At 50.0% G+C, this 25795-nt stretch overlaps 2 protein-coding genes across 6 annotated transcripts in view; both read right to left on the reverse strand.

Annotated features, from left to right (window-relative positions):
- Positions 1 to 469: 469 nt before the first annotated feature.
- On the reverse strand, positions 470 to 15819 carry LOC136294179 (putative neutral ceramidase C). Of its 2 annotated transcripts, none has more exons than XM_066191716.1 (20): positions 15693 to 15819; positions 14309 to 14397; positions 13075 to 13224; positions 12454 to 12630; positions 12040 to 12167; positions 11566 to 11643; positions 11006 to 11126; positions 10194 to 10319; positions 9793 to 9879; positions 8155 to 8259; positions 7970 to 8051; positions 7427 to 7542; positions 6270 to 6364; positions 5384 to 5423; positions 4608 to 4703; positions 4042 to 4137; positions 3304 to 3453; positions 2523 to 2582; positions 1894 to 1982; positions 470 to 1033 (listed from the first exon to the last, which is right to left on the reverse strand). In XM_066191716.1, exons 1-20 carry the CDS (start codon positions 15817 to 15819, stop codon positions 844 to 846), a joined length of 2202 nt encoding a protein of 733 aa, XP_066047813.1. In that variant the 3' UTR covers positions 470 to 843. The 2 variants fall into 2 exon arrangements, with proteins under 2 accessions (XP_066047813.1, XP_066047815.1); XM_066191718.1 differs by having other exon boundaries at positions 14309 to 14390; positions 15689 to 15819.
- A 7121-nt stretch (positions 15820 to 22940) lies between these two features.
- SGMS1 (sphingomyelin synthase 1) overlaps positions 22941 to 25795 on the reverse strand; it is an 87005-nt gene continuing 84150 nt past the window's right edge. For all 4 annotated transcript variants that reach the window (XM_066191721.1, XM_066191723.1, XM_066191722.1 and 1 more), the window contains one exon: positions 22941 to 24458. In XM_066191721.1, the coding sequence (XP_066047818.1) occupies positions 24279 to 24458 (180 nt within the window). In that variant the 3' untranslated portion in view covers positions 22941 to 24278. The remainder of the gene's footprint in view (positions 24459 to 25795) is intronic.

The raw sequence follows: 25795 nt of genomic DNA on the forward strand, positions 1-25795 counted from the left end.
GGAGTTGGAGGGGACCCACAAGAATCATCCAAGTCCAACCCCTGCAGAGCCCAGATACGAAATCTACTGCCTGTCTTGGGTTGCAATGCAACCAAAATGTAACCAGATGTGTGTTTTCTATTGCCACCTGTTGAAACCAGTTGGGGAGGTGTTTTTCTTTATGTCTAGTATAACCCATTTCTCATAACCTCGGAGGGAGGGGGCGGGTGTCTTCTCTTAACGGGTCACCTGTTAAAACCAGGTGGGGCCGTGTTCTTTATCTCCTCCACCACCCATCCTCCTTCCAGGGGATATCTGCTGTTCATGGGCCATCGAGGCTCACTGCATGGCTGATACAATTACATCATCCCAGTGGGAGATGCTCCACCTAGTGGGAGGAGCCAACATTCCTACCTGGATAAAACCTGAGATTCAGAACACCAGCACAGCCTGTTTGCACTGGATTCCCAGAGGAAGACCAGACCCATCTCACCTCCACTGGACCTTCAGAGGAAAACTACACCCTGCTACAGGATCATTGCTTCAACAGAACCACATCTGTCACTGCAGACTGGACTGCTACCAAGCCCCTGACCAACAACAGGGTGTCAGGTTGTGTTCTGACTCTGTCAGTGTTTTCTTTTTGTTTGGTTGGTTTTTTGTACTATTACATTTTTATTTTAATTTTCCTGGTAAGGAACCATCCCCATATCTTTGCCTGAAAGCCCGTTAATTTCAAAATTACAATAATTTGGAGGGAGGGGGTTTGCATTCTCCATTCCAAGGCAGGCTCCGGCTTTTCCCTGGCAGACACCTGTCTTTCCAGACCAAGACACTGCCCATTCCTTCATGGAAAGGGATCAGCTAAGGAGCTGTGATTTGAAATGCTGAGGATGAGCCTTCAAAGGGGACCGTGACCAGGCGGAAGAGGCCCGCCCTCTTCTTGTAGTGCCCAAAGTAGCGGAGCCGGTACGTGCCGGGCTCGGTGCCAGCCGGGATGTGCCACTCGATGGTCACGTTGCTCTGGCCACTGGTTCCTTTGCTCCAGTAAAACCTGGGGAACAGGCCCAAAACTGCAGTCAGCAGGGAAATCCACGTTTCACTGGAGCTCACTACGTGCAATGAGATGAAGGCACACCGGGTAAGTGTATTTTAAGTCCTCCCTGTGCAGGGGCAGAGCTAAACCAAGAGGGTGAATATTCACTTAAGTCACAAACAAAGTCTGTAATGATTGAGCTCAGGATTTCTGGCACCCATTTCCACATCAAAAGCCCATCTTCTTTTACAGATTCCTTGTGCAAAAGCCTTTCTGCTCAACCCCCAAACTCTGCAGAGAATGCTCAGCCTCAAAACCCCACACATCATCTGGACACGAGAGGTCTTTCAGCTGGCTCTGGGCTCTGAATCTCTGATGAAGATCCACCTACAGCTCTGAAAGGTGTCACCAGCCTTGCTGCTTTGTGGATATTTTTCCTGAAGGCTAACATATTCACCCTTAACTTTTCTTCCTTCCAAACTTTAAAAAAACTGTCATCTGTTTGCGCTGCACAGCACATCTGGCCAGCTTTCCCTGTGAGCCTCTTGTTTTCTCTTTGGCATCTTATTCATCCCCAAGGTGTGCCAGAGGGATGGATATAGGCTAGGAGCAAGGTGGACCATAAGCCTTCTCTAATTCCTGCCTTTCCTCCTCTGCTTCCCAAATTCACAAGCCTCCATTCCAGATTCTGGAGCCAAGGGGATCAGCATTTTTGCCAAAGTCACCCTCCCCAAATATGAGCTGATCCTCCTCTGGAGAGCATCCCCTGCAAGGCCAGGAATAACCTGAGGTTAGGAGCTGTGGAATGAAGCCCTTCAGGTCAGACTGGAATGACTCCCTGGATTCTGTGGGACAGGGAAATTGCTCAGGGCACCCACCTGGTGTCCCAGGAGGCGTCGTTCAGCACCACGTGCCAGCTGCTGGAAATGCTGGAGTATCTCTCCACCGTCAGGAAGTTATGCTCAGTCTGGAATAAAAATACCAGAGTTTGGCAGACACTGAAGGTACAGTCCCCACCTTCTGTGGCACTTTAAACTGGATGGGGACGGTGCTTCCTCATGCTTTACTGGCAAATGTGGGAATTACTGGCAAAATTGTTATATTTTACTATTGCCAAAGCACAAATTTAAGCTGATAAATGATGCAAAGAACTTATCTGCAGGAAGAGAATGGGCAGTGACAATGTCTATGCAAGGTGAGCAATGGAATGTATTAAGTGCTTTTCTAATTTCCTTTGGTTTGTTAAAATAAAGCAGCAGGGTGGTAGGATGGAAGAGACCAGGTTTGCCCTGGATACCAGCCTGATCTAACACATAATAAGGTTCAACTTCAGTAATATAAAGAGATCATAAACAGCTCAAATTCACTTCTTTGCCCCAAAAGCTTTCTGGCGGTGTGAATTCCCAAAGAACACACTTTCCTCTGGTCTCCCAGCAAAGAAAAAATCCTACCCAAATATCCATTAATCCCAAACACCCCGATTCCAGCACCATTCCATCGCATTTACCGCATTCTCTGCAGAGTTCCTGGGGTTTGCACCCACAAAAGTCACTTCAGCAACTTCTCTCTGGGGGGAAATTGAGAGTTGTATTAAAGGCTAAGCAACGCATTAAAAGAATCTTTTCAAGAGGCCATTTGATGTATTTTTAGGGGGTGGGTTGGTTTTGTGGTGTTTTATTGTGCTTAGTTTGTTGTTGCCGCTGTTTTAAATTATTTATAATTTCACTTGTTGCAACAGCAGTGGACGGTTGACACTTTGAACTGCTGCTCTGGGCCTTGCCATTTCAGTTGTCCTGCTTGCTGGATAAACTCCCCCACTGCACATAAAAAGGGAGGAAATAAGGGGATTTTTCAGAATGCCTTACTGCAGGGAGTAAGGAGACAGCAATGAAGGGAAAGCCCTTGCTCTGAGCATCTTATCTAAATGCTGAGCACTGAAAACAGAACCATTTCTCACATCTTGATTTCATTCCATTTACATTCCACAGCAGAGGCATCAAAGGTGACCTGATTGCTGCTTGTAAAAAATCACTGTACAATATTTGCCTCCTTAATCAACTGTTATTTTGTTTTGAGGCAGAAATCTGCTTTGTGCTGAATGAAGGGCTTTTATTTTCCCCTTTATTCACCCATGTGATTCCCATTCAGTACAGTGGCATGGGCATGGAAACGCTCTGTCCCTGCCTTCTCAACCGTGCCCGTCACAGAGATGAGAGCTGTTTGGTGAGGGGCAAGAATTTAAAGGCAATTTCCCCAACAGGTTTTAAGGGACTCCCTGAAGCTCTCACCTCTCGATACTCTGGTCCCACTTCTTCCAGCACATCCCCAAAGTTTTTGTTGGCCGGCGCGTTCTCGGCGCTGAGAGAAGGCAGCAGGGTCAAGCTGGTTACATTGAAAAGTGGGGGCTCTGGACCACGGGGCAGCTCCTGAGTGGCATTCTAGGAGAGGGAAGATGTGCTCCTTGAACATCCACACGGGCAGCCAGGATTCCCTGAGGAACCACGGCCCTGCTCCAGCTCTGCCTCCCAGCCTCTGCTCGCACAGATTGTAGGAATAATAAAGCGAGCGTGAAAGCAAAGCAGAGGATCTCCATCTGTGCTCTGCCTGCAGGAGCAATCCCTGCAGGACACCTGGTGCCCTCTTGCTGGGCTCTCCTAAATCCAGCCCCAGGATATCCCAGGATATTCCTGCCCACGGCTCCTGCCCATCCACATGGTAACAGTGATAATGGGCACCGCCAGGTACACCAAAAACGCTGCAGATTTTTTTTTCCTTTTGGTAGAAAAGCAGCAACTGAAAGGCTGGAGGTGCTGATCTCCTACACTTTGAGCTGCAAAACCCCCAGAATTTCTCAAGTGGTGTCAGACCCCCATTACAGGGGTTCTTTTCGTATCATGTGGTGTTTCTCAAGGTGGATTCTGAAGAGAAAGGGCAGCAGTCGGGTGGCCTCAGTGAGGAACAGCCGCCACCACTGACAGGATTTAGATGTCCCCAGCAGCCTGTGGCATGTAGGAAATGCTGCTTACCAGAGCAATAGCCTTGGCCAGGCCCCTGTATAGCTGGATGTAAGCAGAAAGGGTGTGTGGGCCATAAATAGTCGAGGCAGCCTCGTACCGTTGAACCTGGAAAGGAGAAATTTGGGAGAGGAGGGTTGGGAAGGCTCCTGAGTGGTTTGTACATCCCATCCCACCCAGCTCAAGATCAGCCATGGGGATAAGGAGACAGCCCCAGCAACTTGCCAAAGTATTTCTGCTGCAATTTCAGGTTACTCCTCATTCTCCAACCTGTTGCAAACAGGGAAGGCCTGTTCGCTCTTCCTGTTAGCACAGTCTTTACCCTCTTTGCTCTTCCAATTATCACAGTTTTTACCCTCTTTTAAAGGCTTATGATGCAACTTGCCTCCCCCTCCAGCTTTTTGGGCTGGGATTCTTCCAACCCCAGTTCTTCCAACATTCCCTCCTGGTTCTCCCTGCCCGTTTTTGTGGCAGAGGAAAAGAACTCCAAACACACATCATTTCATGTGAATTATGAGCCCCTGGGGCCAAAAGCTGAGCTCAGTTAGACAGATTCAATCCCCAGTTTTAACATTTACCTGGTATTCCTCATAGGTGGTGATGTAGTGGGTGTAGACATTGCACAGCCCTGCAATCACAACGTTCATCCCTTGTGTCCCATGGGAATCAAATTCCTAAGGAAGAAAATAGAACCCTTACCTTGAAACAACTGCTTAATGCACGACTATACGTTGTTATCTACAACTATATGTTGTTATTATTATTATATCAATATTTTTATTATTGTTATGGTAGTTGGCATTATTATATATTCATTCTCCAAAGAAAAAGAGGACAAATGACTACACATTCCAGTAAATCTAGGGGGGTTATTGAAAGCTGATGTCTGTATACTCCTAAAAAGTCAGGGATATAAGTGTGAGAAAGGCCCAGTGAATTGTGGAGAAGGCATCTGGGATTGGAATTTTATTTAGGCTGCAGCCAGGATGTGCCAATCAAATGGAAAAAAATACTTCTGCCTTTTTTTTTTTTTCCCTCTTCTTTTGTTCTCATGTTGCAAAATCCCTGGTAGGGATTAAGGAGCTGAACCCCTCCATCCCAGAGCCAAACTCCTGCTGGCATCATTTCTGCCTGGATCCCTGTGGAATTGGCTTAATGGATGGAAACCCAATCAGTTGGTGTTTTAGGGGAGGATATTCATTTCTCCTGCCTGTCAGGAAGCAGATGGAAAATCTGTCTGAAGAAAATGGGAGAAGGAAACATCTGTGGGACACGAGCCCCGTGAGCCCAGCTGGGAGGGGAGGAGGGAAAAACCAGGAGGCTCAAGAGAAGTTCCAGACGTGCTGCAACTCACACTTTTGACAGCTTCCCTCAGCCTGCGTCCAGACATGGTCCTAGGGCATGGAGGGAACAAAGTCAGGCTCCAGAACTACGGAATCCCAGGATCACTGAGGTTGGAAAATCCCTCCCAGCCCATGGAGTCCCAGCTGTGCCCGACGCCCACCTTGTCCCCAGCCCAGTGCACTGAGTGCCACCTCCAGCCCTTCCTTGGACACCTCCAGCCATGGGCACTCCAAACCTCCCTGGGCAGCCCCTGCCAAGGCCTCAGCACCCTTTCCATGCAGAAATTCCTGCTGCTGTCCAAGCTGAGCCTCCCCTGGCACAGCCTGGGGCCGTTTCCCCTTGTCCTGTCCCAGTTCCCTGGGAGCAGAGCCCGACCCCCCCTGGAGATGTGGAGAGCAGGGATCTAAAGCAGGAACTGCTGGCTGGACTTGCAGCACTCACCAGAAATTCCCACAGCAGCTCCAGCACTGCCCAACATCCCTTAAAGCCTCTATACACAAGTTCAACCAAAACACCTCAAAATATTTCACACCCATCACCACGGCCGGGGAGGCTGGAAGCATCCCAGGGCAGGGTAGAAATAAAGGTACCAGGGATAAACCATAATCCTTTAAATTTGCATCATTGCACCACCAACAGTCAGTGCAATTCATCACTGTGGTGTTTGTGCTGCCAAAACCAGAATCAAAGTTAACAAACTCCTTTGGCTTCCTTGGAACTGCATTTTGTTACGACCAAAATTCCTCAGGAAGCCTGTGTGCATCCTAGTCCTTCTCAGGGTGAGTTTGGGGACAATTTTGAGCCTAACCCCTTTTCTATCTGCAGGCAAAACTGTTCCAGGAGGTTTGGATGAAATCTGGCTGCAGTAAATAGAGCAAGAGCCAAGGAATACACACGTGAACTCGCCGGGAACAGCGAGGATTGCCAGGGAGCCGATGGCAGCGATCTGCACATCCACGATGTCCGGGTGCCAGGGGTGGGGCCAGGTCATCTAAAGGGGATGGAAAAAGTGCAGATAAATACTCTGGTTTAGTAGAAAAAAAAAAAATAGCTGAGGTGTTTTCCTTCCTACAGTCATCAACGAGGCAGATAAATTTATTTGTAAATTAAAGTTATTTGTGAAACACGTCAGAAAGTGTTTTATAGGATGTCTGACTATAAGAGTCACGTAAGGCACAGGTAAATACTATGGGTAAGGCAAAACAAAACAAAACAAACAAAAATAAAAAAAAACACCTAAATAAGGTGTTGCCAGAGGGGCAGATTTAGGCAAAGTGGGTCAGGGTAGCACCTAGAAACCCCTCACCTGTATAGAAAAAGGATAGAATTGAAATTGATGAGGAGATTAAAAATCCCACTCCAGCGAGCCAAAAAAGGGTTTGGTTTGTTTTTTTTTTTTTTCCTGAGGAGCAATTTGCTGGGGGCAAAACATGAATGACAAAAGCTTGTGAAGCACTGTCAAGAAGCAAGAGGCCTGCCAGGGCATCCCTAAAATGTGCTAGAGCTGTAAGAATAAAGTGTAATTTCCACTCAGTAACACCATCCTGCATGGAGGAGGAGGCTGGGAGGAGCTGGGGCCTCTTTTGGGGAGAGTTGAAGTGGGGAGCTGATTGAACACAGAGTGACAGCAGGGAAGCTTTTAAGGAGGCTGGTGAAAGGAATAACAAGGAATTTCCTTATCCAGATGGCCTCCTCTAAGTGCTCTAAAGAACCCCAGCCATGATCCCTCTGCAGCAGCACATTTGCCTCAGTGCCAAGGGAGCACCAGGTGGGAAAAGGGGCAGCGATTTCCACTTGGAGTTGTAAAGCAGGACCTGGGGAGAGCTCACAAAGTGCAAACACCAAGCCGTGCCCTGAGCATGGGGATGGGCTGGGATCCATGGAGCAGCAGCTCTGCAGAGCCCATGCAGCCTGTGCTCCCTCCTTGTTCTCCACCGGACATCACAGGCATTGCCTGCAGCTCCCTGACAAACCCATGAGGGGTTGGGATCTGAGGTCCCAGCCCAGCCCAGCGATCCCTGCACTCCCAGGGCACACACAGCTGTGTCCTTACCTCTCCGGTGCTGAAGAGGATGGGCTTGGGGCTGTGGCAGGCTTTGGTTTCGTTCGATGGCTCTCCCAGCAGCTGGTCCCGGATCTGATCCCAAAACGGGTCCCCTTCTACTGAGCCTGGAGGGGGAAACATCTTCAAACCCCGTTCCTCAGCTGCCCCAGCAGCTCTCAGACACACACTCCCTGCTCCCAGCTCACAGGGGTGGGATAATTCTCAGTGGGCTCTGACCACCTCCCTTTCCTGGGGTGAAGAGCTTGAGCTTCAGCCCAGCTCAGCCCCATCCTGGCAGCCTCCAGGTAACGAGAACAAACAACCAGGAGAGTCCCAAACCAACTCTTTCTTCTCCCTTCTCTTCCTCCGCGGCATGGCCATGCCCTTTTCCCAAATGGATGCAGACAAACCTGCGAGGGGGTTCCCTCCACCTTCCTAAAAGCCATCCCTTTGGATGCTGTGAAGTGCCTCTGGGGGTTTCAGTCCATCTGGGGGCTGCCCCGTGCCCTCCCTCTTCCTACAAAGCCACATTGGGATCTGCTCCCAAATTACCTTGGGTGAAGTTGAAAGCCCCCACTCCGTCAATGGTCCCTGCAGCAAAGCTGTGCCCCAGGGCTGGTTTGCAGGTTTTAACCTAAATCAGAAGAGGGGAAGGGAAGGGGGAAGAGAGAAAAAACATTTCCCTCACTGTGGCACAGGTGCTGCTGCGGGAATAGGGCGTTCCCTGCTGCCCTCACCGTGTGTGTGGTGTTGAGCTCCACGGACACGTTGGTCATGTTCACCCACTGGTGGGCTGAGCTCAGGGGTCCTGTCACCTCCTGGGAGGCTTTTTCATACAGCTCCTAAGAGACACACGAGGTGGAAAGAAATCCTTGAGGGACAGGCAGTCAGGAGCCCAGCTGTGCTGAGGAACAGCCCTATGGATCATCTCCTCATCCCACCTTCCCCGGGCCTCTTCCAGGCTCTGATGCACATCTGTATTTCCCAAGTCCCTTTGTTTCTGTCACCCTGCATGCCCCGAGCTCTGCAAGCTCTCCCTGTCTCAGGGAGGGAGGATACTTCTCTTTTAGAGCTGAAACGTGCCCCTGCTTCAGCAGGATGGCAACTTCCTTCTCCTGGTTGCCACCTCTTGGCATTTCTCACATCTTGGACCAAGCAGAAAAAATGTTTTCTGTGAGAAAGAAGCACTTTGCTCTACTCACTGCCTCAAAGTGCTGGGCCTCTACTGTGTATTTACTGCACCCCCAACAGCTGAAGGTATTCACTACACACACTCAGCCCTGCAGGGAATGGTTTTCCAGCCTCAGGTTGGTCCGTGGGAAGGTTTGCCAGAAGTTATGCAGGTTTAATGACATTCCTGGAAGGAACTGAGGGCACAGCCTTTGAAGGCCAGGAATCTGAGCTGTTAAAGGCAGCAGCAGTGTTTTTCCCCTGTGTTTGATGCACACACCGGGACTCTTGGACTGGGGACAGAGGCAGGATCAGCCTGGAGTGGCTTCAGGGAACAGCCTCTGAAACAGTGATTAAAGGAAAAGCCACCACCAAGCCTCCTGCTCTTTCTCCTCTGCTGGACACGCTGCAATTCCTACAAGTTGCTGTGCTGAAATGCTGCCAGAAGCTCTCCTTGCACTCGCTGCTCTCACGTCCCACAGGAGGGGAAGCAGCAAATTCAGCCCTCGGGGGCTTTAGAGCCCACAGGTGACAAAAGGGAGCCCTTAGGAAGTGCCAAGCAGAGCAAGGGGAGCATTCTCCTGGGGGTTTAAGCCACACGTTTTACCTCACATTTGTGTCAGTTTGGGAATGTGATGCTGACCTGGCCCACAAGTAGTGCGTGGTGAGCTCTTCCTGGAGGATTTTTCCCATCATGATGCCTTTGAGATGAATGGGAGGGATGTTCTTTGCTATATCTCAGTGAGGAATATTGAGGTCAAAGCCCCAAGCCAACCTTTTCAAATGACAGCACTGCAATGATGTATCTAAATAAAAGTATGTGTCGTCCAGTCTAAATTCAGGTTTCTAATCAGATGTGTTATACCTGAGGAAATTTTTCACTGCCATTAAGATATCCTACACTGTCCAACAAATTCCAGGCTCTGATTCCAGTGGACAGAGACATCACCAGCTGGTTGCAGAGCTCATTTACCCATTAGAAACAAAACCAAGGAACTTTAGAGTCTAATTTGAATCAACAAACATTCACCAAAACAGGTACAAGACAGATAGAATATGGAATATGAAAGATGGAAGAAGATAGAAGGTGGAAGATGAAATATCCAGAGGGAAGGGATCCACAAGGCTCATCAAGTTGCTTAAATGAGCATGAATTCCTGTTGTAGCAGCATTCACACACACTCAGAAAGCAGAATATCCCTTACCTTTGCTTTCAAGTAGATGTTTTGCCCGATGATCCTGGTGCTCTCAAACATATCATTCCCGGGCCCCTTGGCCATGCACATGGCTGCCTGTTGGGAAATTTGTTTGGTGATCAGTGATTATGCAGAGCATCTGGCACCGCCAGGTGCTTGTCAGACTGTGGGATCTGAGGGCTTCTTGCAGGCCCCATCAAAATCAGGCATGGGGCTACAACACTGAAGGGAAATTTGGGATGAATGACCAGAAATTCGGGTGTGTGAGGGACGAAGCGCAGTCAATTCCTGGAAGCGGCCTCCAGGCCAGAGTGAAAAGAGGTGATTTTTTTTACACTTTTAGTGCCCTCCCCATGCACAGTGGCGGGGCACAGGGCCCTGCAGAGGGTGGGGCAGGGGGTCACACTCACCCCTCCGACGGGACAGCTGCTCTGGGGGTTGTCACAGGACTCGCCCGTGTTGGCGCAGAACGGGCCCCGCGTGTTGGGGGACACGTCTCCCAGGTTGGACGAGGCAAAGGCGGCCACAAAAGAGCCCTGCCAAAGGAGAGGAGCATTGCAGTGCCTCGCAGGGAACGCTGCAAAGCCCAGCTCTCCCTGCAGCTGCTGTGGTCACCGAGCAGGACCCTGGTTTATTCCCTAGGTCACTGGGAGCACTGGGACGGGGGGTTAGGCACATCCCAAGGGGCGGGGCAGGAAGAGCAGGGGAGAGCTGGATGCACATGATGCCATTTCAGGGAGAACTTCACACCACCTTGGTGTGCAGTGTTTCCTCCTCCCCCTATCCCACCTCAGCTCCTCCCAGCATGTCCCCATCTTCTCATGTTGCTGATCAGGTGTTTAGGGGTCATTGGAACACCTTGCACGGGATTTATTTTTTTCCTTCCAGGCATTGGCCATGACTGATTTACAGGGGGAGAACTCTTGGAGCTGACTGCAGGGACACTTTCCAGGTTGTTCAAGCCTTGAACCCTTCTAGGGATGGGGCAACCACAACCTCCCCAGATTTTAATCAACACAAATGTGAGGCATTCCTCAAGCCGGGATACTGATTACTGGTTTGGAAAGTCAAGAATACACCTTCCAATTCCCACTCTGTAGGGGAAAAAGGAAAAGAATCAAAACATTTGCCTGAGTCACGTGTTTCTGTGTTTGCCCTGCTGTCCCACCTCACCCCCTCCCTGTCCCAACCCTGTTTCACCCATTCCCTCGGGCACTCCCACCTCTCCGGGGAGCATTCCTTTGTTCTTCTCCTGCTCGAACAGGTAGGAGGCGTAGCCCATGTTGTCGCTGTTCACCAGGTGGTTGGAGTTGTTCATGCTCACCGGGTGCACAGCAAACCAGCTGAGGAGGGGCCACAGAGAGAAAATGCTCTGTTCACTCTTCAGTTCACTTGAAGTGTTCAGTCTTGTGTATTTGTGGGGATTTTCTTTGGGAGAATACACACAGAGACTCGTGGGGCTTAGGGAGGGATCAGCTTAGGGCACAGGATTCCCATCCTCTCTCTCCCTTCCTAACCAGGGAGGCTCATGGCTGTAACAATCCAGGCCTTGAGTGGACACAAGAATTTGTCACTGACATTTATCAGGGCCACCAAGAGCTCCTTCAGACCTGAGCTGACTCTTGCAGTAACCCAGAGAATTATATTTTGCAGGGATTTTTATATTCAAAGGAACAAGGAGGAGTCAGCCATGTAAAAAAAGGGGGGGGAAATGGGACACCTCCGTTCTTACAAAAAGTAATGAGGGTATGGAGAAAAACCTGCTGCTCTGGTGGTCAGTACCTGATAAGGCCTAGCTCGTGTCCACCCTCATCCACCATCTTCAGCAGCACCATTTCTTTATCCGTGTTGGATGAATACCTGGAAAGGAACAGAGCAGGGAAATCCCACCAGAGTCAGGGCTGTGGTCACGCTCTGCATTGCTCTCTGGCAGGTTAAATCCCCACTAGGCTGAACAAGGATGTGAAAAGGTCATTCCAGGTACTACCAGCACACAGGGAGGCCTTAGAGAAGCATCTGAAACCAGCTGGGAAGGGAGGAGCTGTGGCTGTCACTGTCACTGCTCCTCCAGGCAACGGAGATAACACAGATTCGTGCACCAAGGACAGCACTTTAATGCCCTCCGACCCTTTATTTGTTACATAAAGCACAAGGCCACATCCTGGACCAATTCCTCATGCTTGGAGAGGGCAACCACAGCTTTCAAGCCCTTTTCAAGAAGTTAATTTTTTTTTCTCCTGCCTGGGGAGATTTTACCTGCTCCTCTCGGACTCCGGGTTGGCGAGGTAGGAGAAAGGGCTCCGGTTGATCTGGCTGTTTTCTACTGTGCCTCTGTTTATGAAGAGCCTTCCTTTCTTCATGTTCTCATGGGCAATATCTATGCTCTGCAAAGCAGCAAGACAGGGAGTATCAGTCTGTGAGGCACATGGGGGGTTATCTGGAAAAACTTTCTTTCCATCCCCAACCTTTCCTTGGAATTTTGGGGGTGCTTCTCTGTTTGGGATTTTTTTTTCCTAAACTCATCTAAAACTCTAGAAAATTATGACAGCATTTTTAAACCACCAACAGCTGCCTCTGAAGGAAGGCCTCAAAGCTCCTGCTTTCTGAGGTGCAGGCAAACACAAGCCCACCTCAAAGACCACATCCAGGGCAGTCCTGGGTGACACCAACCTTCACAATGCCATTGACGATGGAGCTGAGGGCTGGCTTGACCAGCCCCTTGCTGGTGATCCAGAAGAGAGTGTGCTGGAAGTACCCCCCGGGCCCCGAGTGCGTGTGGGTGCCGCTGAGGATGACGTTGTCCTGCCGGTACAGCTCGCCGTACTTGCTCCGCAGCTGCTTCAGCACCTGAGGGGAACGAGGCGCTCCTGAAAACCCCTTCTGCTGCCCAAAGGCTACAGGGATTTGTGCCCAGCTCTTGCAAGAACACCTCAACCATCCATCCCCGTCCTCGCCCTTCTCTTTCTGCCCGCCACAACAAGGAGGTTGTAGCTGTTGGCTTGGCAAGAGCCTCAAAATAGGAATATCTGGTACAAAAAGACCTTTGTATCCAACCTGAAGTGAATTCCAGATCATCCCAGGATGATCCACAGCTCCACACCACCTCCCTCCCTCCTCTGCTGCATTAGAGGCACCACGATAATGTATTTGTGATCCAAAGTTACTCCTGGCAATTTTTCCCCGGAGCCGAGTGAGCAAAGCCCAGTCTCATTTGCTGAGGGGTCCAGCAGAGACACGGCATCACCCCCAGGAAATCCCAAAGGAAGCAAGCACCCAGCCCACCCCTAGTACCTCCAGCCTGACTCTCTGGGACACCATTCCGATGTCAATGCTGACGAACACAACCCGTGAGGAGCCCTTGGGCTCTGCCACGATGAAGGCTCGGCTGTAGAGGCGGGACAGCAGCCCCCCGCCCACCTGGTCGGGGTTGGCATATCCCATCTGCAGGAGAGGAGAGGAGAGGAATCACAAATCTCCATCACAAATACCGAACCATTTATTCCTCTGTATGCATTTCCCGGAGCAGATTTGCCCCAGGGGTCAGGGGACTCATTCAGAAACGCCGAGCTGTAGCTCTGTCTTGCCCCACTGTTGTGATTTATCTTCTTTTGCCAGGGTTGGGATTGAATGTTCAAGACAGTATTTCTTGTTCAGACTCAGATGTTTATTAATTCTTATTACATCTATAAGTAATAAGAATATATATATATATTCATTATTTCTTATTACATCTATAAATAATAAGAATTAATAGATAGATATATTTTAATATAAATCTATATTACAGTCTCACAAGCTGTGAGTTCTACAGCACTTCCAGCTAACAAACTAAAAATGGAGCCCTGTCTCTCTCTGCAAGGCCTTTTAAGGATAAACTGTCCAGTTATGAAATTATACCTAAATTATTTTTACTTTTAACCCAATAACCAACCACCCATGGCCCGCAATGAGGATTTTTCTCTCCAATTACAAAATATCACCCACACCCATGAAGAAGAAGGTAAAAAAGAAGGACTCAGCCTGTGACCTAAAACCTCCATCTTGCTTTATATATCTACTACTCTATTCTAAAACCTTAAACTCTAAGTTTTCCACCATGTGATATCACACACTTCCATTCAAACTACACACCCATAACCCCAGTGCTGTCACTCAATTTTGGGAGCCTTTTCCACGGCCTCAGGTCAAATGCAGTGTTCTCTTGGGGGTCAGTGGCTGTCAGCACAGAGAGTCTAAAATTCTGTGACCAGTATTCACAGGATTCCAACGCCCTGCTACTCCAACAATCATGGAATGGCTGGGCTTGCAAAGGGCCTGAAAGCCCATCTCCTTCCAACCCTCTGCCATGGGTAGGGACACCTCCCACCAGCCCACGTTGCTCCAAGCCTAAAAGAAATTTCAGCTTATGTTTGAAGACAACACATATTTGGCAAGACAGAGGCTCCAAACCAGAAATCCTGCAAAAAAATACAAAGGATGAAAAATCAGTATTTCACCAGCCCCATGAGGAATTCCCCCAGCTCACCAGAGGGACTTGTGCCACAGGCCCCGTGCAGTCGGCTCTGCCAACACCCACCAAGTACTTCGCTGCTTCCACTACGTTGTTGCTGGAATCTGTAAGAACAACAACTGGCAGATCAGTGGACACAGGAGCGAGCAGAATCAGGGACAAAAGAGCCCAAAGGGCTCTGGCTGAGTGCTCTGGGTGGATTTCCAGGGGGCTGTCAGTGTGCCCAGGCTGGGGAGGGAAAGGGTGGAGCAGGCACGAAGAACCACCCAGGGAGCTCTCCAGAGGGGTCACTGCCCTCTGTCAAATGGGTGGTGATACACATGGTAGGAAAAAGGGGATGGCGTGTCAGGAGCTAGGGAAGAGAGAAAGGCACGCCCAACACATCCTCTGTCCAGTGCTGGTGCCCTGGGCCTCCCCCAAAAACCACAGCAGAGCCAGCTGAGAAGGGAAAAGCAGTTCTGAGCAGTGGTTTCCAGGCAAATGGTGAGGAAAAGGTCTCCCAAAGGAGATCATGTCTCATCCCAGCCACCAGGAAGGTGCAGAAATCCTTCCAGGACGGACAAACCCGTGGAAGAAAAGCCATCAAATCATAATCAATCAGAAATGTTATCTGCATCTCAGGAAGTCCCAGAGCCACAAATCACTGAAGGCTGAGATAACACTGTGGGAAAATATGAAATATTTCTGTGTGCTTGCTCTGTTCCCACAGCCCTCCCCAAGCAGCTGCTGCTGCTGCCCAAGGCAGGACTTTGGGATCAGGGGATGCTCCATCTTCCCAGCCTGGCCTTTCCTGGGCTGTCACTCGAAACACAGGAGAAGGGAAACACTCACACTGGCCACAGACTGAGTCCATTTCTGTCATTTAAAATTACACCCCCTTAGAACTACCCTTCCTCCTCCCCTACCACGAGCTCTGACGCAGAGGAGAATCACTTGTGCAAAACTCTGACGTGTTACAGCCTAGAAACATGAAGTTTGGAGTCCCAGATGTGAACTACATCCTATCTGAGACCAAAATCCAGAAGCTGGAAGGTCCCACTGACGAGACGTTGAGTCCAGCTCCTGACACCCTCATACCCTGTGCCTGGGGATGGGCTTGGAGGCATCACTGGGATTGTAAAACCTCTTGGTCAAACCCCAGGAGTGAGGGGCTCTGAGCACCCTCCGCAGCAGGCAGAGAGAGGGAAGGGAGGGATGGATCCCTGCAGCCAACCCCACCCCACCCCAGGGCTGTTCATCCATGCCCAGAGAGCTGCTGCTGTTCTTGAGTGAAAGGACCACGTCCAGGGGTGGTGGTGACAGCTCAGCGGCGGCCTGGAGACCTCCACCTGTCCCACTTCAATTTCAGTCCTTCCCTGGGCACCCCCTGGGGCAGAGGGGCCGCGGTAGCTCCACTTGCCGTCGGTGTTTGTGGCGAGCAAGTGCAGGACCAGCAGCACCACGGTCAGGGCGATCATCAGCGCCAGGCACACGATCAGGATCACCTCCAGCCGCGAGAAGGAGCACCTGGACCTCTTGCCACACATGGTGGGGGCACTGTGGGAGCAGAAAGGAGCCCGTGGCACATCCCAGTGAGGGGCACATCCCACCCAGAGCTCACATCCCACCCTCAGAGAGCTGCTCGTGCCCCCCACACCAGTGTCGGGCAGCAGAAGCACAGAGAAGGAGGGGAAGTGGAGATTTATTTTTCAGCTGAAGACAGCAAAAATGTGTCCCCTGCCGGCAGCGATCGCTCCCAGACACCAGGCCTGACAGGACAGGGAGAGCACCCAAATCCCTGACCCTGTGTTTCCCAGGACACTTCGCTCACCCTTCTGAAGAGATCTGGGAAAAAACCCCAGAATATTCCACTGGGTGCTGTGCTCTCTGAGCGGCTGAAGGAGATGCTGAAGCTCAGGGCCCGTCAGAAGACAATGCTGTCACCATAATAACCATCAGTTTAGGAATCTCAGCTTCAAGGCCCCTCCCAACCCACACCAGTGTGTGAGTCTGTGATTGCTCTGTGGTTAGAAAAGGAAGAATGAGGCAGAGCATCTGGTAACATTTGCCAGCTCTGCTAAAGCTCCTGCCTCCAGCTATTCCTCACAGGGAATGTGCCCCGGAAACAAGGAACCCGCAGGAAACAACTGCTGGAATGAGCACTAATGGTCCTGAAAAGGTTGCAGTGAGGAAGGTCATCAGCAGGGAGCCAAGTGGTCACTTAGACTTGCTCCAGGTGACCTCTCTTCTTTTGCTACAGCACTCATGGTCAGGGCTGAATTTCACAGAGCAAATATTTTAGCGACAACAAACTTGACGTTACAGGTTTCCTTCCTTCCCTCTTTATTCCCTGAGCTTGGCACTGGCTGCCAAGCACCGTGAGCTGTCCAGAACTATCCCAGCACCAGCCTGAAACACGTCAGCATCACACACACGCACTTCTCATCACCCCGCCGATTAAACTGCCCCCAAACCACCGAAAAATACAAACCCCGCTCCCATGGGATCCCGGGGGAATCTTACCTGAGCTCCCTCGCCTGTCCCAGCTGCTCCCAGCTCGAGACCTGCTCCAAGTTAGAAAGTTCAGCTGGAAAATTCTTGCTGAGTAACCCCGTGAGTCAAGGGTGGCACAAGATAAGGAGAAACCAATCGATAATTTTAATCCCACAAGGAGGTGATGAAAGATTTTTTTTCCCCGGTGTGTTTATGTTAAGCTGCAGACAGCATCTCCCTCTCCCAAAATAACCTTTCCAGGACTGCACTGCTCAGCTCTGATGCTTGGGGGGTTTGGGAATGGGATGTTTTTTCCCTCCTCTGCTTCATCCCAGCTTGTCCAGCCCGTGGAGTGATGGCTGCCTCCCCTCTGGATGTGACTCCTGATTCTCATGGAAATTCAGTGCTCAGGGTTTCCCCGCTCCACTAGAAGCACTTGGAAACACGATTGTACTTTAAGCGTAAAATACTTTTTATTAATGCATTTCTATTTTGCAGAACCTTTATTTGTTAAAACCCAGCTCTTTTTCACCCGTTTCAAGCCCCAGATAGGCCTGGATAAACCCTCCAGCTGCCCAAATCCCCTTTATCCAAAGGGTTTTGGCACTTTGCCCCTCCCCAAAATGACAAGGACCCGTCACACCCCCGGGTGTTGGTGCGGTGGGGAGGGAAGATCCAAGCAGCCATAGCCCTTTCTCCCTCCAGCGTTGTGGTGGGGATTAAAAGCTGGGAGCACCTCTGGCATTTTTGCCTCCCCTCTCAGGAGGTTCAGTTTTCCATCACCTTTCCCGTGGCGCATCCCTGACCCAAGGGTTAACTTTCCCAGCAGTGTCTGCGTCAGCGCTTCAAGGTCACGTTCAGCGTTGCCCTTTGGCCCCGTGATTTTTGGACTGGCTGGTGAGGAGAAACAAGATCTACTGATACCTTATCTCCTGGCTGTAATTCCCAAGGAACCTGCTGGCCCTGGGAGATATATGTGGGCTGGCAGATATCCCTGGACACCGCTGTGCTCCTGGGAATCTTCGGGTCCCACACTGCACCTCGGGGGGAACTGAAGAGGACAGACAAAACCACGGAGCAGATGCTCTGCTGGCATGGGAGAGCTGCTGGGACAGGGATGAGCCAGGAACAGGCTGTGCAAGAGCAAGAGCTCTTCCTGCAGGTGATACATTTGCTGGAGCATCAGGAAAAGCTCAGGGATTTGAGTTTTAAGGGATTGTTATAGTGACGGAGCATCCCGCCAGCCTCACCCCACAAAATGAGAACAGCTGAGGAAAAGTGGCTCTGTAACCACCTGGGGCTGGGGCTGGAGGAGGAAAAGGAAGACTGATGAGAGCTCAAAACTTGCCTTGGGGAATATTTTAAACTGTTTTCCTGTTGAGGTTCTGGGGACCCACAGCTCCCCGTCTCCCCCAGGTGATGTGAATGTGCCCAGGCCCAGAACTACAGAAGCAAGGAGCTTTTGGGTGCAGAAAAGGCACTTTCTGGGCTGCAAAGACCTCAGCTGAAGCACTAAGGGCTTGGTGAACCCCTCTGAATGCCTCCCTGCCTGTGGAAATGTGAGGGAGGTGAAAAGTTCCCACAGACCATCCTCCTTCCCAAGACCAGGAGTCCTCCAGCTTCTTCCAGGTGTCATTTTGTGCCAAATGAGTCTAAAGAAGGTGATGTTTTCTTCACAGTCTTTATCCTCCTGTAAAAAGGATCCTCCCCATCACTGCTACCACAGGGCTGCACTCTGTGACCTCCCCAGGCACACCCAGGGGCTGCAAACAGCCCAGGGATTTCATCCTCAGCAGGGAAAGTGTTTAAACCCACTTGGGATTAATGGATCCACTGAAGGAATCAGGCAAAGCTGACAGAAGGGAAACCACTCCACACAGGTGGCCAAATGTACCTTTGTTTCATCAGTGAACCTTGTGCTTCCAAATCATTAAGAAAGAGGATTCAAATTACCTCTGCACAGGAAAAATAAAATGAATTATCAAAACTGGCTTCGAAATATAAAGCTACGAAGCATTTGCTTCCCTCTCCTCTCCCCATTTTTCAGTTCCTCATCCCTCTCGGGCAAGACCAGATCATTTCAGAGAAGTGGCCCTTTCCTAAAGCACCCAAATTTCACTTTAAAACCATCATTTCCTGGTCTCCCTTTCTGCAAACCATCCGAGCTGGAACTGGGTAAAACCTCTTCTCTTCTCTTCTCTTCTCTTCTCTTCTCTTCTCTTCTCTTCTCTTCTCTTCTCTTCTCAGTGCTCAGGCCACGATCTTCTCTGTAAACCTTCTGAAACAAAAACACTTCTGATGGGCAATGAGGAGACTGAAAATTCCTTTTTTTTTTTTCCTTAATTAAAAGGCCTGGAAGGATTCCTGAAACCGTCTGCATGAAGCCTTTTGCCCCCTCTTGTTCTTACGGGGCAAAAATCCCTTTTTTCCCTGAGTAGCCACTGTGGATCCCGTGTCATGATGGGCAGTTCCCCAGCTCATCCCTGCAGGACAGAAACCTTGATTCCAGCCTGTCTGCTAAGCCCTGGCCAGGTCCTGAGCAGAAATTTGGAGCAACCATCATCTCAGCATGAGCGGGGGGGTGGCTTGTACAGAGCTGAGATGTTCCCCAAACCTGAGATTCTGGGTGTGAGGGCCCTCAGAGCTCTCACAGCCCACAGAGCCGTCACAGCAACGAAGGGGCCTCTTACATAAGGTGGTTTATTTAACAGAGACTGGCCAAAGTCCCTTTTGCTGGGGCTCAGGATGGCAGGAGATAAAGTGCTGGCACGGAGCTGTCAGCAAGAACCCTGCCAGGCTTTGGCAAGGGCGCGCCAGGGCTGCTTTAGGCAGCGCCCCCTGGATTTTCTTCCCCACCTTCCCCTGGTCAAAACACACACCCCTGCTGCAAGCAGCAGCTGGAAGTGGGATCACTCCTTTGTGGCCACTTTCCTGCTGGGAGCAGGCGTGGAGAGTTCAGGAAGGGCAGGTTGAATGGAATGGTAGCAAAATCGGAGCAATTGCGGTTTCTGAACTCAAAATCCTGCACGGGTCCCTGAGTGACAGCTGAACTGAAGGGATACCCAGGAAATATAATTAAAATGTTGTCCTGGGGTGCCTTGCCTTTTCTTGCCTCAGGAGCAAGAACTCTCCTGCCCTTCTGGACAACCAAGTCATTTTTTGCCACTAATAATTGATGTCCAGACATGTGAACACCCCAAAATTCCCCAGGTGATGTGCCTTAAATCTATCCAGGGGTTAAAGCTTCACCACAGAGAATATTTTGCTATCCCTCATCAGAAGCAGCAGCAGCCCCAGGGACAGGGCACTTCCCGGGGATGTGGGAGAGCCCAGGGAAGGATCGCTCCCAGGAGGAGCCGAGCTGCACAGGCCAAGCTAAAAAGCTCTGGCACAAAACTGGGAAAACCTCAAGACCCCAAAACAGTGATGCAGAGTTGGGCAGATCCAAATTCAATCCCACTGGGGGTTTTTTTGGGGGGGAAAAAAATGGTCAGCAAATGAACAAGGTGGGCTGCTCTGCACCCACCTGTGCCAGCAGGGGTCGAGCTGCTGCTGCTGCTGCAAAGCAAGTTAAGTGAGCTTGGTCTGCCCCCAACTCTCGCAACACCTGCTCCTTCCACCACCATGCAATCACAGAATATCCTGGTGCAGGAGGGACCCAGAGGGACCCATTAAAATCCAACTCCTGGTCCTGCAGAGTCCCAGTAATCCCATCATGTGCCTGAGAGTGGTGTCCAAACAGTTATTTATAAAGGGGACATGAAAAGGGTGTCGTGCCCAAATCCCGGTGCTCACGAGCATTCCCTGCCCAACCTGCAGCACGCGTGGACAGCCAGGGGCAGGAGAGGCATTGAGAGGATGCAAAAAACAACCCCACAGATCCTTCTGGCAAATATTTGTGGCCAATAGCTGATGAGCTGGATGGGAGAAGTTGCCAAAGCAGGAACTTGTGGCTTCTATTCGGGCAGTGCTCCGATCCGCTGGCACCAGGAAGAGAGTGAGCACTGAGCTGCGTCCTGAGGAAAAGCATGAGGGGGAAGATGATGGGATTGCTCTTTCCAGAGTACAGGGAAGCAAAGGGATCGCTGTTCTTGCTTGGCTCGTGCTCCTCAAACACCTCCCATCCCTGTATTTTATGGCTTTAAACCTTCCCCACATGGCAGCGCTGAAGGATCCAGCTGGATCTCGGCAACATCAGTGCCCACCCCCCTGGCAAAGATCCAGGTCTTTCTCCTCCTTGAACCACCCTTTTCCAGCCTTTTCTGGTGCAGACCCCTCTTCCCAATTTCAGCTTCCTGCCACCTGCACTGGACTGTCCAGGTTTGCCCCTCCACGCCCAAACCCAGCTCTGCCTGTCCTCTAAAGACATCCACGGAGGATGGTTCCACTGGCACAGCGAGGGGAGATCCACGGATTCTGTTGGATTGGGGCACCACAACGCTGGATTCCAGCTTTTACAGCCTCGTAGTTTGCTGCGTACACCTCTCTGATGGGCACCAGGAGCAGCAGGAGCTGGGAGGGAGAGGCAACAAGGCACCAGTGCCCAGAGCAAGGGAATCACTTAAGTGGTGGCTCAGCCTCTAACTGGGACAAGATTGTCCCTGGAAGTCAGCCAAGGATCTCAGCACGGGAACACAAAGCTCCCAGGCCCACGTGCGGTGTCCAGTGATGGCAGAGGAGCCCCAGCACCCCTGGCTGCATTCTCCACTGAGGGATGGCTGCAGACGGATCTTACCTGAGGTTTGGAGGGATGCAGTGGGAAATCTGGGATTCTGGCCACCAGCACAATGCTGACCCCGAGCCACGTCCCATCCCACCCAGCCAGAGCTGCTGGGCGGATGCTCCTCGGGAAGGAGGAGCACAAGCTCCACAGCCTGGACTGAGCCAAAGCACAGCAGTTCTGTCCCAAATCCACCCCTGGGCCCTCTCCTCCAGAGCCAGCAGCCATCAGTTCACTCCTGAGCCCCCATCCCACATTCCCAGGCTCCCTTCCCGAGGCAGCAGCACACCCCTCCCAAGCACAGCAGGGACCGTGTGGAGCCAGAGCCATGCAGTAAGTCAGACACCACAAGGCAGGATTCAGCAGATTCCATTTAATGTCATGTGCATATATATCCATACATTTACTTATGTCAATGGTTCGGATGTGCGTGATGCCAGGTCTTGAAAAATCTACTCCTCGGGTTACGTCTGGGAGCGTGAACTCTCTCAAAAACCAGCTCAAAAATCAGCAGGTGGGGTTGGGCTGTTTAAAAACCGACCTTTAGCCCCAAAAGTCGCCCAGGTAAAGCTGTGAATTGAAGGCAGAGCAGGCAGAGCTGAGCCCTAAATTCCCACCCAGCTCTGCAGATGCTGCTGCAAAGGGCTTGGCCGAGGAACCCCTCCCTCCTTCTGTCCCTCCCTCCCTCCCTCCCTCCCAGGGAGACAGAATTGATAAGGAACGAGCTCAGCATCTCGTTCAGCATCCCAAGCAACAGGGAGGCAGAGCAGCAGAAGCCACACCCCACCAGCTCCCCGGGGCACGTTCTGGCCAAGGCTGAGGAACAGGGCAGAGCAGTGGAGATAAAGCATCCCCCCCCCAAAAAAAAAGAAGGAAGAAATGACACTTTCACCACCACAGACGCACAGAAATCGGCTTCTCCTTTTTTTTTTTTTTTTTTTTTTTCTTTTTTTTTTTTTTCCTGGTGTCCAGGGGCCAGGACTGGCAGCTCCTGGGGGAAGGGACGCTCCCCCCTTGCCCTGTGCTGCATCCCAGCAGTTGCAGGGTAGATTTTTCAAGGCCTGGAGATGGCTCCCAGGAAGGCTCCTCCCGCCCGCTCGGCATCGATTGCATAGCATTTATTTCACATAAGGCACTGTTTTGCCCGACAGCAATTCCACATCAATGCAGTTTCCGTACAGTCCACATCGGATGGCCTACAGTGCAATAACATCAACTTAAAGGCAAGGTTTGGAAGAATAAACCCAGCTTCAAATTTCAACTGAATATTAAAAAGATAAAGGAAACTACATTTTTCAAAAGCCTTTTTTTATTTTCCTTCACCATTGTTGTTTTACAATACAAATATCACCTTGTGAATACACAAAAAACCTACAGAAGATAACTCTGCTTCACGTAAAATACAGAATGGATATATATATATATATATTTATATATATATTTTTCTCTTCTTCATTCTTTTTTATAAAAACTATTTTTGTTCTGCACATTGGCAAGTTTAGGATAGGAGACTTCCCCAAACATACAGTATGTATGGTAGGAGTGAAAACTTAGAATTACATGCAGTTTCTGCACAAATATTTTAAAGAAATAGATTATCTTTGTTGTTTTTCAACAACACTTCGATAAGGGGATGGAGAAACCATTCATAGTTCACTCAGTGATCATTTGTAAAATTCTTAAAAAACAGGAGTTCATGGCTGTTTTGCTTTTTAAAATCCAGCTACCAAGTAGACAATAAAGTGATACTTTTTTAGCTTGACCTGCCCATAATGTGTGAGCAAGGTCGGACCCTTTTTATTTGGTGGGGTGGGAGGTTTTTCCCTACACGTGGCAATTTCAACATTATAAGCAAATTTCCAGTTTAATTTAGCTATAAATGCAAAAAATTAGTAATTATACAGTATATATAATTCTGCTTTCATGGAATACTTTATTTTAAATAAAAACATTAAAGACTGCCTACTGACCATACAATCAAGACAAGAAAGGCACTAGAAACATAGACAAATCTCTCTCTCCCAAGAAGCATTTTCTTTAAATTTTTTAACTCTCTATTCTCTGACATGTAAAAATCTTTTTAAATTTAATTTTTTTTTTCATACACATTTTGAAAAATAAAGTTAGGAAATACTTAGAAAATCACTTTACATTTTTTTTTTCTTTTTTTTTGGTGGTTTTTTTGTTTGTTTGTTTTTTTGCACTTTTTTGACACAGTCAGTCACTGCAGATTCTACAAAATCAGGATTTACCAAACCTTTCTGTGTCTATCATCTTATTCGTAGCACGGTGCAACAGGTAGAAAGATTTCTTGATTTCACCCAAGGCAGATATTTAGAAACCTTCATATAGTCATTTGCTAGAAAATGGCTTACAGCCCAATCTTTGGGGCAAGAGATATGAAAAGTATGTTTTCCCAAGAAAAAATTATGCTTTGTTCCCAGACGTGACTGGAAAGACCAGAACTTATGATATAAAAGCTTTTCATCTATGTTGTCACATCATATACAAAGGAACATGGTGATGGGCAAATGCAAATCCCAACTCTATCGACAAGAAATGTGTAACAGTGCATGATCAGTTAAATTCGCTTTATTGTTGTCCAACGCAGATCCTTTGGAGAGAAAAAAAGATCACAGTGCTTACCAGGTAACTGAACAGGTCAGGTCCAGGGAGCTGCTAAAGAAAGGGTTAGGGAGCTGTGGATTTGTTTGTTTGTTTGTTTGTTTATGGCATCTTCTCTTGGAGTTGTGAGCACTTGGGACAGGTCCTTGTGGGGCTGTGCTGCCACTGTTACGTGTCACTCACCAGGCGGCTGTACTTGACCTGCCGGCCCCGCGCCAGCGCCGGACACCGCAGGGGCCAGTGGTAGGAGCGAGGTACAATCCCTTGGACATTCTTCTCAAAGTACTGGAAGGGCTTGAACCACCAGACCCTTGCGAGGAGGTTAGTTTGGGAAGCTTCTTTTAGCACCTGCAGGCAGGGAAGGACAACAAGAGGACTGCTGAAGGGCAGGTCCTTTATTCGCACGGCTTCAACTCAGACCGGTCATCGGTTCGTGACCCGCTTCCTGCTGCTCCCAAAACCTCACCTCCCAAACACATCCCAGCCTCCCTGCACACACCAAACCTTGCTCACCCCTGGCTACAGAACCTCAGTTGTTTGATGGGCCCACAGGAAAGGAATGAGCGGCCCAGAGACCAGTGTCTGGTCTCCCTTGGGAATGAAAACGCCATCCCAAAGCACGGTTGTTCCATGAGTGCCTCTGAAATTCCACGGAGCTCAGGAAGCACTTTGGGGCCTGGCTGTGTGCCTGTGGAGCCGTGAGCGGGGCACGTCCCATCTGGAGAAGTCAGAACCCTGCCCTGCCCTCCACGTGCTCCCAGACTGCTCCCACCTACCTTTTGCTTCTCTCAGCCATGAGCAAGCCCCAGCTCACAGAGTGGGCAGGCCCCAAGAGGATTATCCAACCCCCCCTGCTGCCTGTTTTCCATGCCAGAGCCAGGGATCCCTGTATCCACCCACCCAAAGGGAATACACAAGCACAGGGCCTGTACACTGAGTCTAATCTCCATGTCAAGCTCACGGGTCAAATAAATCCACTGTTGCTTTTCATTTTAAGGCCAGGCACAAGCCCCAGCACGAGGAAGGAGAGAGCGGCACACTAATGTGTGCTCCAGGAAGGATCCAGGGACTGGCATTTCCCAACGTCCTGGCAGCTCAGGGCAGCAGTGTTAAGCCGCCTCCTGAGTCACATCAGGCAGCAGAAGAGGAACAGGAACCTTTCCACACTAAGTGCTCTGCTGAAGCAAGTCCTCAGCAGGAACCGGGGCACTCCTGACCCCAGCACTTCCAGCTTGGAAGCACCACTGTTGTGAGAGCTCAGGAGCAGAGTCAAAGCCTGGAATCCTCTGGGGCTGTGTGACAAGAGCTGCACAGACTCCTGTTGAACGCAGTGCCTCCCAAACCGACTGAACACCAAAGGGCACCTAATCTGCAAATAGGCATTTGGCTGGAAGTGCACCACAAGGCTTGGCAGTGGTGTATTGCTTCAGGCAGCACCAAACCAGGAGAAAAACGAGGTGGGAGCTACAAGGCCTCCAGGGGGCCAGATGACCTTTAGGGCCCCTTCCAGCCCAGGTCATTCCATGATGATTCTGTGATAGGATCTAAAAATCTGCGCTGTCACAATACAAACTCATCTTCTACCATGGTATGAGGTCTTTATTGAACACAATTAACAGCATATGCCACAGATAAGCAAAAGATCTTTGACCACGAGCACGGAAAATATTTGGACACCAATATGC

Source organism: Chamaea fasciata, unplaced genomic scaffold, assembly GCF_029207755.1.
Source record: "Chamaea fasciata isolate MVZ Bird 193981 ecotype frontalis unplaced genomic scaffold, bChaFas1.0.hap1 SCAF_9, whole genome shotgun sequence".
Taxonomy (NCBI): Eukaryota; Metazoa; Chordata; class Aves; order Passeriformes; family Sylviidae; genus Chamaea; species Chamaea fasciata.